The sequence below is a fragment of the Gigantopelta aegis genome, chromosome 9 (genome assembly GCF_016097555.1).
Source record: "Gigantopelta aegis isolate Gae_Host chromosome 9, Gae_host_genome, whole genome shotgun sequence".
NCBI lineage: Eukaryota > Metazoa > Mollusca > Gastropoda > Neomphalida > Peltospiridae > Gigantopelta > Gigantopelta aegis.
Window position 1 is genome coordinate 2,541,856 of NC_054707.1, and position 15,330 is coordinate 2,557,185.

The 15,330-nt window shown below is 35.3% G+C and overlaps 1 protein-coding gene across 2 annotated transcripts in view; it reads left to right on the top strand.

The window, feature by feature from the left end:
- The window catches only part of LOC121381365 (E3 ubiquitin-protein ligase HECW2-like), a 66,585-nt gene extending 51,378 nt beyond the window's left edge, over positions 1-15,207 (top strand). For both annotated transcript variants that reach the window (XM_041510650.1, XM_041510651.1), the window contains 10 exons: positions 554-639; positions 1,151-1,268; positions 2,313-2,426; positions 2,680-2,832; positions 3,261-3,359; positions 6,259-6,391; positions 7,061-7,207; positions 7,770-7,884; positions 11,118-11,316; positions 13,118-15,207. In XM_041510650.1, coding sequence (XP_041366584.1) covers positions 554-639; positions 1,151-1,268; positions 2,313-2,426; positions 2,680-2,832; positions 3,261-3,359; positions 6,259-6,391; positions 7,061-7,207; positions 7,770-7,884; positions 11,118-11,316; positions 13,118-13,229 — 1,276 coding nt within the window. In that variant the 3' untranslated portion in view covers positions 13,230-15,207. The remainder of the gene's footprint in view (positions 1-553; positions 640-1,150; positions 1,269-2,312; positions 2,427-2,679; positions 2,833-3,260; positions 3,360-6,258; positions 6,392-7,060; positions 7,208-7,769; positions 7,885-11,117; positions 11,317-13,117) is intronic.
- The last annotated feature ends 123 nt before the right edge of the window (positions 15,208-15,330 follow it).

The window sequence follows — 15,330 nt, forward strand, 5'->3', positions numbered from 1 at the left end:
TGTTATTATGGTTGGAGATATATCATCATTTTAATTGTTATTTTAACTGTATCTTCAGTGTGGGGCAGAATGCACCTCAGTGATGAAGTGCTCGTTTGATGTGCAGTCGGTGTAGGATTGATCCCCGTCAGTAGGCCCATTGGGATATTTCTCATTCCAGCCAGTGCACCACGACTGGTATATCAAAGGCCGTGGTATGTGCTGTCCTGTGTGGGATGGTGCATATAAAAGATCCCTTACTACTAATGGAAAAATGCAGCAGGTTTCTTCTCGCCTGGGTCACAGGATTGATTGCCATCAATTGACTTGGTGGTGAGGAGGCGATGTTCTCGTCCCAACCAATCCCTCATTACTGGGACACCAAAGGCTGTGGCAAGTACTCTCCTTTTCAGTGGAAAGTGCATAAAAAAGATCTCTTGCTGGTCAGTAGGAGTTACCTTTGTGGCGGAGACGGGTTTTCACTCTTTTTGTCAACGTCAGAATATGGATATGTTAAGACACTTAAAACCTGTAGTTTGAAATGTCATTAAGCAAATCTTCCTTTTGTTTCCAGTGTATTTGAAAATGACATCATGTCGTATGTTCCACCGGCTGCGTCTTCTCGCGCTACAGCAGTGCTTGATGCTCAAGGTTCACCAGGTAGCTTGTCTTTACCGTACATTATACAGTTATTGTGGTAGTTTTAGTCTTTGTTTTTACAGTAGTTATCTTTCTCATACAGATTAGTCCTAAATTAAAGCTTTGTTATTGACGGCTTATTGTGGCAGCTTTTAGTCCCCCCAACTAGTCCAAGCTGTCTGTCCGTCCGTCCATCCATTCATCTGTCTGTCCTTCTGTCTTTCTGTTCATCCATCCATCCATCTGTCTGTCCCACATAGTTTTTCTTCCTTTTTTTTTACATTGCCTCAGTTACAGATAAGTTACTTTCATGGCAATTTTTCCATTTTTGACTATTGTGGACCTTGAAATTAATCCTAAAATATTTATTTTTTTATTGGCTTAAGACCATGTCAAGTATTTAATCTTTGATGTACCTGCTATAAAAAAGCACCATGTAAAACAACAGCTCATCAACAAACTGCATTTCAAACATTCACTAGCTGTTACTGTTTATAAAAACAGCTGGTAAGATATTTTTTTTATATTTTAGTCCAAAGAGTGCCGGTCCGAGTTCCAGCCCCGTACAAGAGAGACTATCAAGCAAAGCTGCGTAACTTCTACCGGAAACTCGAGTCCAAGGGGTTCGGTCAAGGCCCGGGCAAGCTCAAGTGAGTACAAATAAATGGTTAAGCACTTACGATGACAGTGGGACGGGATCTAGCGCGGTTGGTAGAGTGCTTTCCTGGGGTCCATGGGTCGTACAGATGAATCTCCTCAGCAAATCAATATGAAGTTTTATTGATCCCAGCCAGTGCCCCATGAGTGGTATATTAAAGGCCATGGTATGTGTTGTCCTGTGGGAAAAAGTGTCTATAAAAGATCCCTTGCTGTTAATGAAAAAAATATAGTATGTTTCCTCTGAAGACTATGGGATGAATTTATGATGCCTGTTTTTTATTAAACGCAGGTGTTTAAGCAAAGTTGTAAATATATCTAGTTATATGGGCATAAGACAAAACAAACCTTTGTAAATTCGGCCTTATATGTCAGAGTTGTCAAGTCATCCAGTAGACACTGATTGATTTCTGTAATCAAATTGCTCAAGTGGAGTAATTCAAACAAGCTTTTAACTTTCTTGATGACCATAGGCTTGTATATCTAAAATAAAATAACTTTTTCACTATAATGTGCTACAACAAATTTCCACAAAACTATGGCAATAATTTAAATGATATTGTATGTCTTGATTCTGCTTTTAAATCCATCCAAGTGGTCTGGGCTCATATTTTCAAAGCAATCTTAGCCTACGAAATTGTTAAACCATCGTAAGCTATGATGTCACTGTGGCTGTAGTGACGTCACAACCTATGATGGTCCCCTTGTCCGCTATGCAGATGTTTTGCCTATTGCTTCTAACAAATAGTTTTTTGACCATTGATGTCTCCCCACCTATTTGCAGTAAGCTTTGCTTCCTAGAATGCCCCACTCGTCAAATGTTCTTGCCTGCCCAAGTTTAACAACATAATCTTAGAGCAATCTTCTTGTCTTCTTTTTTCACTTTGCTAAAAAATTACAATCAAGGTGGGTGATAATGACTTTAGTGATGCATAAATGTTGTCTACCGGTAATCAAAAAGGCAGATATTATGTGCATATCACATGGCCACAATATCTAGTTTGTATATGTTTGTACGTGTGTGTGGTCTGTTGTAGGCTGACAATGCGAAGAGACCATGTGCTAGAAGATGCGTTTAACAAGATAATGTCGACGCCGAAGAAAGAGTTACAGAAGAGCAAACTGTACATTACATTTGCTGGAGAGGAAGGGTTGGTTTACTTTTTAAACATGACTGTTGGATGTTCATAATGCCATGTGAAATTTATGCAATAAATGTTCATTTTTATTTTATTTTAAACCATATTATTCTTGATAATAATAATGAAATATGTTAATTATTATGTTATTTTGAATCATGTTGGTCATAGCTTCTGTTTTTTTAATGGATATTTTGCATAGAAAATATTAACTAATGTTAAACTTCTTTTTAAACAGAAAACCTGTTCTCTTCTATATTTACAGTTTAGATTATGGCGGTCCATCAAGGGAATTTTTTTTCCTGTTGTCAAGGGAATTATTCAACCCATACTACGGTCTATTTGAGTACTCTGCAAATGATACATACACCGTGCAGATCAGTCCAATGTCAGCGTTTGTAGAGAATGCCCATGAGTGGTAAGTCTGGGTAATATATAGGATATGAACTACCTAGTTTATCAAATATTCATGAGTGGTAGGTTTGTGTAATGTATATGGTATATGGTTTGATATGACACCAGTGACATCATAACATAACTAGACAGTTTTAAAAATATTTATTACCTATCCATTAACATAACACCCAGTTGTGTGTTGATACAGAGTTATGGTTGAAATTCAAAAATTGATGTCACATGTTAAACTATACTTTTTAAAATACAAGAAAAGGAAATTATTTGATGTAATTTTTAGTGTTTAAAGAATAATGTTTGCAGTTCATAAGAAAAATGAATCAACATTTTGGGTCATTATGCAACTATGAGAAGTTGATCTATAAACTATGAGAACTTGACCTATAAACTATGAGAAGTTGAGTGATCCTTGTGTTGAATGATTTGTTCTAGGTTCCGGTTTGCTGGTCGAGTTCTCGGACTTGCTCTTGTGCATCAGTATCTACTAGACGCATTCTTCACGCGACCGTTCTACAAAGCCTTACTCAGAGTGTAAGCTGGATGCATGGCAAATTCTTTAATTCTATTTCTAATTATCTCACTCTGTATTGTAACTGTTTACCTGGGACCTAATTCACTAAACTCTCGCAACTTTGCGATCTTGCTGTGCAATGCTAAAAGACTTGCAAAGAGGATGCTTTGTTGTCTAGCAGAGCCTGAGAGACCTTTGTGAATTAGGCCCCTGTTCTAACAGGTATAGCAATAAGCATAGAGTGTGTTAACCCATGTGCATTGTTGTGGTCAGGAGGCTGAGCGCTTACAAACTGTTTGACTGGTACCATTATCTTCTATCATATCACATTCATGTAATGTTGGGTGCGAAAGACCAGTCTACCAAGTGACTGCGATTACACTCCCTGTTGAGCATGCCTCTGGTTAACGTAAGTTCAGGCTTGGTTTACTATTGCCATTGTTATTATTATAAAATCCTTACACATACACACTGATATATGTTAGGTGCAAAAGGCCAGTCTACCAAGTGACTGCGATTACACTCCCTGTTGAGCATGCCTCTGGTTAACGTAAGTTCAGGCTTGGTTTACTATTGCCATTGTTACTATTATAAAATCCTTACACATACACACTGATATATGTTAGGTGCGAAAGGCCAGTCTACCAAGTGACTGCGATTACACTCCCTGTTGAGCATGCCTCTGGTTAACGTAAGTTCAGGCTTGGTTTACTATTCCCATTGTTACTATTATAAAATCCTTACACATACACACTGATATATGTTAGGTGCGAAAGGCCAGTCTACCAAGTGACTGCGATTACACTCCCTGTTGAGCATGCCTCTGGTTAGCGTAAGTTCAGGCTTGGTTTACTATTGCCATTGTTACTATTATAAAATCCTTACACATACACACTGATATATGTTAGGTGCGAAAGGCCAGTCTACCAAGTGACTGCGATTACACTCCCTGTTGAGCATGCCTCTGGTTAACGTAAGTTCAGGCTTGGTTTACTATTCCCATTGTTACTATTATAAAATCCTTACACATACACACTGACATATGTTAGGTGCGAAAGGCCAGTCTACCAAGTGACTGCGATTACACTCCCTGTTGAGCATGCCTCTGGTTAACGTAAGTTCAGGCTTGGTTTACTATTGCCATTGTTATTATTATAAAATCCTTACACATACACACTGATATATGTTAGGTGCGAAAGGCCAGTCTACCAAGTGACTGCGATTACACTCCCTGTTGAGCATGCCTCTGGTTAGCGTAAGTTCAGGCTTGGTTTACTATTCCCATTGTTACTATTATAAAATCCTTACACATACACACTGATATATGTTAGGTGCGAAAGGCCAGTCTACCAAGTGACTGCGATTACACTCCCTGTTGAGCATGCCTCTGGTTAACGCAAGTTCAGGCTTGGTTTACTATTCCCATTGTTATTATTATAAAATCCTTACACATACACACTGACATATGTTAGGTGCGAAAGGCCAGTCTACCAAGTGACTGCGATTACACTCCCTGTTGAGCATGCCTCTGGTTAACGTAAGTTCAGGCTTGGTTTACTATTGCCATTGTTATTATTATAAAATCCTTACACATACACACTGATATATGTTTGGGGCAGGACGTAGCCCAGTGGTGAAGTGTTCACTTGATGCGCGGTAGGTCTAGGATCGATCCCCGTCGGTGGACTAATTGGGGCTATTTCTCGTTCCAGCCAGTGCTCCACAACTGGTGTATCAAAGGCTGTGGTATGTGCTATCTTGTCTGTGGGATGGTGCATATAAAAGATCCCTTGATGCTAATCGAAAAGTATAGCCCATGAAGTAGCGACAGCGGGTTTCCTCTCTCAATATCTGTGTAATCCTTAACTATATGCCTGATGCCATATAAGTGTAAATAAAGTGTTGAATGCATCGTTAAATAAAACATTTCCTTCCTTCCTTCTGTGATATGTGTTTATTCATTCACATCACTGTTCTTATACTGATTCTTGTACATGTATGTGTATTTTGTATTTGAAGAACACATACGTGATCCAAATTTAAGTGGTGTAGCTTTTGTTTAAAAAGATTTGGTATAGAATGAAGTCACTGCTATAAGTTATTACTACAATCTATAACAGGAGAACCCCCACTTAAGGAATGTAAATTATTCTGCAGTGATTTGACGTGTAATCTGTTTTGTTATTAGTCCCATACTGGTACTTTTCTGCAATGCCTCAGTTTGTTTTTGTACATCGCTTTATCACACAGTATGATATACTACAGATCAAGTTTGTACATAGCTTTATCACACAGTATGATATACTACAGATCAAGTTTGTACATAGCTTTATCACACAGTATGATATACTACAGATCAAGTTTGTACATAGCTTTATCACACAGTATGATATACTACAGATCAAGTTTGTACATCGCTTTATCACACAGTATGATATACTACAGATCAAGTTTGTACATCGCTTTATCATACAGTATGATATACTACAGATCAAGTTTGTACATAGCTTTATCATACAGTATGATATACTACAGATCAAGTTTGTACATCGCTTTATCATACAGTATGATATACTACAGATCAAGTTTGTACATAGCTTTATCATACAGTATGATATACTACAGATCAAGTTTGTACATCGCTTTATCATACAGTATGATATACTACAGATCAAGTTTGTACATCGCTTTATCATACAGTATGATATACTACAGATCAAGTTTGTACATAGCTGTATCATACAGTATGATATACTACAGATCAAGTTTGTACATCGCTTTATCATACAGTATGATATACTACAGATCAAGTTGGGTTTCATGACGATTGGCCTATTTTTGAGTTATTCCCTTGAAATTTGTTGGTAGGCGACATGTATTACTTCAGTAGTACACTTGTTTGTTTTGTTATCGCTGCAGGCCTTGGTCGATTGAGGATGTGGAGACGATAGATGCCGAGTTCTACCAGAGTCTGTTGTGGATCAAAGACAATGACATCACAGACATGGACCTTGACCTTAACTTTTCCGTCAGTGAGGAGGTCTTTGGGCAGGTACGACATTCAACATTTATGTTTGTAAATAATTTAATTCACCTGTTTTCACAGTTACTGTGTCAGTTCTTCTGAGCATAAAATGACATCCAGTGTTATGCAAGTTGTGAACAAATTATTAAAAAATGAATGAAAATTCTCCAGATTTTTTCCCTTCATATTCATTGTCAGTAAGATGATCTAATTTATTATTAAACTAACTGTAATAATCAGCTATCAGTTTCCCATGATGACTGATGGTCTGTCACTGTTGTCAAGCAAAAATTTACCCAAAACATGCATGGAAAAATTGTATTAAGTTCCTCCCATTTTGGTTCTTAAAATTTCAGTATTTCTCGTTCCAGCTAGTCCTCCACAACTGGGATGGTGCATATAAAAGATTCCTTGCTATTAATGGAAAAACGTAGCCGGTTTCCTCTCTAAGACTATGTGTGGAAATAACCAACTGTTTGACATCCAATAGCCAATGATTAATAAATCAATGAGTTCTAGTGGTGTCATTAAACAAAACAAACTTTAACTTTGATCTGATATTGGCACTACTAATATATAAAGTTAGAAGGCACTTATTTGACAGATATCCAGTAATTTCAGTCTACATAGAAGTAGGCCAAAATGACATATACGGCAAGATAATTTATTTAGTGAATTGTATATGTGTTTTATCAGGTCACAGAAAGAGAGTTGAAACCAAATGGGAAAAATATTCCAGTCTCTGAGCGGAACAAGAAGGAATACATTGAGAAAACTGTTAAGTGGAGGTTGGAAAGAGGCGTCACTGAGCAGACCGACAGCCTTATTAAGGGATTCCATGAGGTTTGTTTAGTATTTAACATTACTGAGCATATTTGTATTCTTACTAAAGCCACTGACACTAGCTCCTTAGGGACATACCTTTTCAAACATCTCTTCTTGACATTTTGTAAGGGTAACTGGTTCTATGTTGTAGTTGATAAAAATGCAACTGGTAACCATGTTTACAAATATTCAACCTTGCTTCTTTACATTCTGTAAGAGTTGTGGTTCTCTGTTATAGGTAATAGAGACGTGACTGTTATTATGTTTATAAATATTCAACCTCTCTCTTAACATTCTGTAAGTTATGGTTCTGTGTTGTAGGTCATAGAGGCACAACTAGTAACCATGTTTACAAATATTCAACTTCGTTTATTAACATTCTGTGATAGTTATGGTTCCCTGTTTTAGGTAATAGAGACATGACTGTTAATTATGTTTATAAATATTCAACTTCTCCTCTTAACATTTGTGATAGTTATGATTCTGTGTTGTAGGTCATAGAGATGCGCTTGGTGACTTGTTTACAAATATTCAACCTGTCTTTCTAACATTCTGTGATAGTTATGCTTCTGTGTTGTAGGTGATAGAGACACGCCTGGTGACGGTGTTTGATGCCAGAGAGCTGGAGCTAGTGATAGCGGGAACTGTGGAGATTGATATATCGGACTGGAGGAAGAACACAGAGTACAGATCAGGTTAGTTGTCATGTTTGTTACATATACAGAACTTAACATACATTGTTTTCGCTTCCTATTTATTGCACAAGTTTATTTTGTGCAAGAACATATACCAAGAGACTTATTTAATTGATGCTATATACTCACCTACTTGAAAGGACACAGTACTGCACTTGCATTAGCGCAGTTTGTGTTTGAAATAAAGACTTATTTAATTGATGCTATATACTCACCTACTTGAAAGGACACAGTACTGCAGTTGCATTTGCTATGTTTGTGTCTGAAATAAAGACTTATTTAATTGATGCTATATACTCACCTACTTGAAAGGACACAGTACTGCACTTGCATTTGCTATGTTTGTGTCTGAAATAAAGACTTATTTAATTGATGCTATATACTCACCTACTTGAAAGGACACAGTACTGCACTTGCATTTGCAATGTTTTTGTCTGAAATAAAGACTTATTTAATTGATGCTATATACTCACCTACTTGAATTTGAAAGGACACAGTACTGCAATTGCATTTACAATGTTTGTGTCTGAAATAAAGACTTATTTAGGGTGTATACTACCAAATCAAATCCCATAGACGACAATAGTAACATATGCGGCTAAAACTCCTACCTGCAACGTATCAACCGATATAAACGCCACGGATATAAATACTACCACCCCTTACACTTAAAGTGAATCAGAAAAAAATGGGGGTCAAGCTGCTCGTTTCTGAGATAACGGGTAGCGTCTATGACTACCCTAGTTTCGCACAAAATTTGAGTACTTTTTTTTTACAGGTACCCCATACTTGTTTCAAGCACAAGGCTACTTGACACATTGGTACTGGATGAAATAAAATTGAACATTTATTTTACCCAGATGAAACTATTATTTTTTACAACCAACACACTCACATTTATAACCAATCACAGGACTTGTGGTGTTCACTTCTCTATCAAAAGTTCGGTGCACCTCGAACTTTGACCCAGCTGGAAGTTATTTGGTATAGTACTACCTATACTGATAACATACATTTTTCAAAAAGTGTCCAGCTATGTGTCTTTATGACAACCAGGATCTGGTGTATTCTGACATAAACTGACAACCTCACTGAAACTGTTGTTTCTACAGTGCAACCTAATATAATGTACACCTCAAAAAGCATATATATTGCACATAGTTTTGTACAAATGCAATATGTCATATTAAACAACAAAATGTTTTAAAATAAAACACCTGAAGATATTTACTTTCAGTTGGGTGTGTGTACTCAGGTATATATGTAGAGACAACAAAGATAGTCAGAGTACCTCTACCCCTTTAAAGAATGCCATTAAAACACATGCACTTGATTGGCCCCTAGATTATGAGGACCTTAACAGGCACATCAAAGAAATATCAGTATTAAAAAAATACACTATCTGAGGAAGGAAACACAAACATGACTGTACCTGTATGAAGTAATGACTTAATGTCCTGAACATTAGTGTTGGGAGGAAATCCTGTATGCTGGGTGTGGGTGTCTTCAAGTTACCAGGTGTGGGAATTTCAAATCCATCGGCCATGCTGATTTTCATAATGAACCATCAAAACCATTGGCAGCCACCAATATTCCTGACTATATTTTATTTATAGCCTACTGTAGTTGGAGGTTTTAATAGTTGTGATATCTGGAATAATCATGCAGCTTTAACACATTTATTTTTGATTAATTACTGAAAAAAACTATTTTTAAATGACAAAATTACCCAAACATCTATTTTCTTGCATTATTTTCTAATCCGGATGAATACAATATGTACATTAGATGTATTCCTACAATCTGTAATCCAGCATTTTATTTAGCTAGTAACATTAGGTAATACAGCTTTAACAATAAAATAAATTATCAAGTTAATCCAAGGCAGATAATCAAATCTGAAAAAATTGGTTCTGAATCTAGTATAAACTCAAAATGCTTTTCATGAGAGCTAACTAAGTGATTATTAAGAAACAAAAATGATCTGGAGATCTAAGTATATGTTTAACAATCTTATTGTTATGTACAAATAAGAACAGAAGGCACAATAGTGACAACAAATTTAATTATGTTTTTGGTAAAGTTTTTCTTGAAATTTACTTTAAATTTTGCATAAAACTACAAATTTGTCTAAAATATAACTTAGCACCCTATAAATATGTCAAAATGACAATAAAAATCAACTTCTTTAAAATTTGAGTTTTCAGAATTTCATACATAAAAAATTAACAATGTTAATGGAAACTAAAGACATTAACCCACTATTGGCACATGCTATTTTTAATATAAAAATAAATTGCTATTAAAATCTTAGTTCAGGTTGCCTATATATAATACCATATTTAAGAGCAGTTGTATATGGTAAGTCAAATACCATGTAAAAAGAAATTATTGAAATCTTTACAGTATGAATTATAGGCCAAAACCAACTTTTCTTCAGTGCTAACTTTGATTCAAACTCCATTCAGAGCCATGTACAGAGATTATTGTCAAGGTCAAGGTCATTGTGAACTTGCATGATCGAGTGATGGCTAATTAATCAACCAGTATAGTTTAATTAAATAAAATGACAAAATCATAATATTTTTTATTATGCACTGAATATGTGCTATAGGGTGTATACTACCAAATCAAATCCCATAGACGACAATAGTAACATATGCGGCTAAAACTCCTACCTGCAACGTATCAACCGATATAAACGCCACGGATATAAATACTACCACCCCTTACACTTAAAGTGAATCAGAAAAAAATGGGGGTCAAGCTGCTCGTTTCTGAGATAACGGGTAGCGTCTATGACTACCCTAGTTTCGCACAAAATTTGAGTACTTTTTTTTACAGGTACCCCATACATGTTTCAAGCACAAGGCTACTTGACACATTGGTACTGGATGAAATAAAATTGAACATTTATTTTACCCAGATGAAACTATTATTTTTTACAACCAACACACTCACATTTATAACCAATCACAGGACTTGTGGTGTTCACTTCTCTATCAAAAGTTCGGTGCACCTCGAACTTTGACCCAGCCGGAAGTTATTTGGTATAGTACTACCTTTAACTGATGCTATATACTCGCCCTACTTGAAAGGACACAGTACTGCACTTGCATTTGCTATTTGTAAAACTTGACTTTAGTCTTAGGGTTTTTTATTTTCCACTTTTTCTGATAAATAATGTTTTTCTTCTTTCATACACCTGTAATTGAATTGACTCTTTGTTTTAGGATACCACGACCAGCACCCAGTGATCCAGTGGTTCTGGGCAGCTATAGAGAAGTTTGACAACGAGCGCCGTTTGAGACTGTTGCAGTTTGTGACTGGCACCTCGAGCATCCCGTATGAAGGCTTCTCCGCTCTCCGAGGCAGCAATGGGCCGCGCAAGTTCTGTATTGAAAAGTGGGGCAAGGTCTCAAGTCTTCCCAGGTTTGTTTTCGAAGATAATCACAATTGAATTCGGCAGTAATTCCTAATACGTTTGTTTGTCAAGAAACAACACAAAAATAAAATTCCTCAGGATTTTTACAGAATTACTATTTCCTGTCCTTGTTGGTTGATAAAAAGCTCAAAGTAACCCATTACTTTTCAAGATACTTCAAAATTGTATTTTTTTGTGTTTTCTCAGTGAAAAGGCACTATACATGTATTACATTTTTTCTGAAAGCAGTAATGGCGTGAACATTTGCATTTAGCTCCAGCATTAAGTTTTTATTTTTAGCTAAATTATCTGTGTATTGGAAACTTTGTTGTGGTGCAAAGAACGTGTTCCTAAATGTTTCAAAGAGGCGAGAATGTGTTCATGAATGTTTGTTTGTTTTGTTTAACGACACCACTAGAGCACATTGAGATATTAATCACACTACCTCGCACAGTGGTGTGACAAGAAAGCGTTCTCAGCCAGTGTGGAAGAGTGTTTTATTCATATTCACAGTTTACAATATAGTGATTATGTTTTATGCAGAATCACAGTTTACAATATACTAATTATGTTTTATACAGAATCACAGTTTACAATATACTAATTATGTTTTATACAGAATCACAGTTTACAATATACTAATTATGTTTTATTCACATTCACAGTTTACAATATACTAATTATGTTTTATACACATTCACAGTTTACAATATACTAATTATGTTTTATACAGATTCAGTTTACAATATACTAATTATGTTTTATACAGAATCACAGTTTACAATATACTAATTATGTTTTATACAGAATCACAGTTTACAATATACTAATTGTGTTTTATTCACATTCACAGTTTACAATATACTAATTATGTTTTATACAGAATCACAGTTTACAATATACTAATTATGTTTTATACAGATTCAGTTTACAATATACTAATTATGTTTTATACAGAATCACAGTTTACAATATACTAATTATGTTTTATACAGATTCAGTTTACAATATACTAATTATGTTTTATACACATTCAGTTTACAATATACTAATTATGTTTTATACACATTCAGTTTACAATATACTAATTATGTTTTATACACATTCAGTTTACAATATACTAATTATGTTTTATACAGATTCAGTTTACAATATACTAATTGTGTTTTATTCATATTCACAGTTTACAATATACTAATTGTGTTTTATTCACATTCACAGTTTACAATATACTAATTATGTTTTATACAGATTCAGTTTACAATATACTAATTATGTTTTATACAGATTCAGTTTACAATATACTAATTATGTTTTATACACATTCAGTTTACAATATACTAATTATGTTTTATACACATTCAGTTTACAATATACTAATTATGTTTTATACAGATTCAGTTTACAATATACTAATTATGTTTTATACACATTCAGTTTACAATATACTAATTATGTTTTATACACATTCAGTTTACAATATACTAATTATGTTTTATACACATTCAGTTTACAATATACTAATTATGTTTTATACACATTCAGTTTACAATATACTAATTATGTTTTATACAGATTCAGTTTACAATATACTAATTGTGTTTTATTCATATTCACAGTTTACAATATACTAATTGTGTTTTATTCACATTCACAGTTTACAATATACTAATTATGTTTTATACAGATTCAGTTTACAATATACTAATTATGTTTTATACAGATTCAGTTTACAATATACTAATTATGTTTTATACAGATTCAGTTTACAATATACTAATTATGTTTTATTCATACTTTTCTCCACAGAGCTCATACCTGTTTTAATCGACTTGACCTACCACCATATGCAAACAGTGATATGCTTTTTGAGAAGCTTGTGATGGCAGTCGAGGAGACAAGTACTTTTGGAATAGAGTGATCACGTCTTTCATCGTTGTTTGTCAGGTGACAAGACGAGTACTTTCAGAGGAGATCAGTATATTTCAAATAGAGTGATCAAGTCTTTCATGGCTTCGTGTCAACAGACAAGATTACTACGTTCAGAGGAGACGAGTACATTTGGAACAGAGTGATCACGTCTTTCATCGTTGTTTGTCTACAGACAAGATTACTACATTCAGAGGAGACAAGTATGTTTGAATTCATCACTTCATGTCTACGGACGAAACCACTTTGTTTAAGAGGAGACAAGTACTAAGAGAGATCACGTCTTTCATCACTTCATGTCTACGGACGAAACCACTTTGTTTAAGAGGAGACAAGTACTAAGAGTGATCACGTCTTTCATCACTGCTTATCCACTAAAGAGACTGCTATTTAGAGGATGACAAGTGTGTTCGGAATAGAGAAATTTAATTTTTCATCTCCTCGTGTCTGCCGAAGAGACCCCCTGCATTCAGAACTGAATTATCCCGTCTTTCATTGTTAATCCTTCACTTGTGTGCTATTTATTATTAAATATATACCAGGCCCTGTGCTTATAAAACTTTTACAGACTTAACTCAGGTCTGTAATAGAGTCTGAGACTTTAACGTCATGGCAACGCCATACAAATTGAATGCCTTCGATGTTATTAGAGATGAGTCTAGACTCTAGGCGTTTTGTAAGTACGGGCCCAGATGCCATGGGTGACAGAACAAGCCTGTTAATAATTTACATATACCACTGGTCTTTACTGCTCACTGATTATGACAGGGGCAGATCTAAGGGGCAAATGGGGTCCATAACACCCTCCCATTTCTTTCTGGTTTATTTTCATTAAAGCACTGACTACGCATTTAAATAAAGAGTTTGTATCTCGCGTAAATACCAGGTAGCTTTAGATAATCAGAATGAGATGGTCGTCCATTTACCTGGAGGACCTCGCTGGTACGAGAGATCCCGTTTTAGAATTCTCCTCTTCTCCCTCAGAAATCCTAAATTCACCCTTGAACAACGGCTTTGTACTGGGGGGGGGGTTACTTAATTTTTCAGTTACTTTGGAATTCATGCTTATATCCACTTGGTGTTTAACCACACTGTGCTGGACACACATGTCAGTTGTCTGTCTGTTGATCTATAGATGGGTATACTCAACAAAATTAATTATGGGTCAGTGCATATTTTCTGGATTTATTTCTTTAAATATGGTAAAAAAGAAGAAGAAAAAAAGACTTTGTGGTGTAGTGGTTAAGCTATTGGTATGTACCAGGTTCGTGTCCCATCTGAGGCAGTGGGGCATGTTTTTGTTTCAATACTGCTAGGCTATTTGGGGAGATGTAATGCTGCAATCACCAACCTGAGTGTATGACCCCCATGGTGGGGGGGAGATGATTACCCGACAGACACTGCAGGTTCCATGTATCCGAGATCGCTCAACTGACATCATGCATGGAGCATGACCCTGTCAAGTAGTCCTAAATGAAAATGGAAAGACTGCAGATTCACCATTCATCTCATCATCATATATGTTCATGTCCAAGGAAAAGTCCAAGTCTCTATGTTTAAATTTGTTGGTGGGTTTTGGGGTTGTTGTTTTTTTAAATAAATAATTAAGTATAAAAAAATAGCCAGTTCATTTCCTTGGTTGTTATGAGGTCTACCAGCTGCTTTTTAGAATATAATGTTCTGATTTCTTTACAGATTAATTGAACTGTTTTAGGACATGCTTAGCATGGTTATTTGTTGTGGATAAGCAGTTTTCCCTGCTAATAAAATAAACGAGAATTATAACTGAAAGCCAAATGAGTTCAGCATTACCGTTTAAAGCCAAACATTAACAAGGTTACAACAGATGTACATACTTCACATTCATTTACATGGAATTTCAGTACCGTTTATTCTTGTTGCCATTGTCATTTTAATTCATTGGAAATATAAATTTTTTAATTACTTTTTTGTCTTAAATTTTATTGAAGAAATATACTCTTCAAAAGAAGAAACGCAAAACCACATTGTCGTAACATTTGGAGAATTGATTTAATTATTGAATGGTGAGTCCGATAATTACCAAATGTTGCAGGATTGTTCACAATTCACTC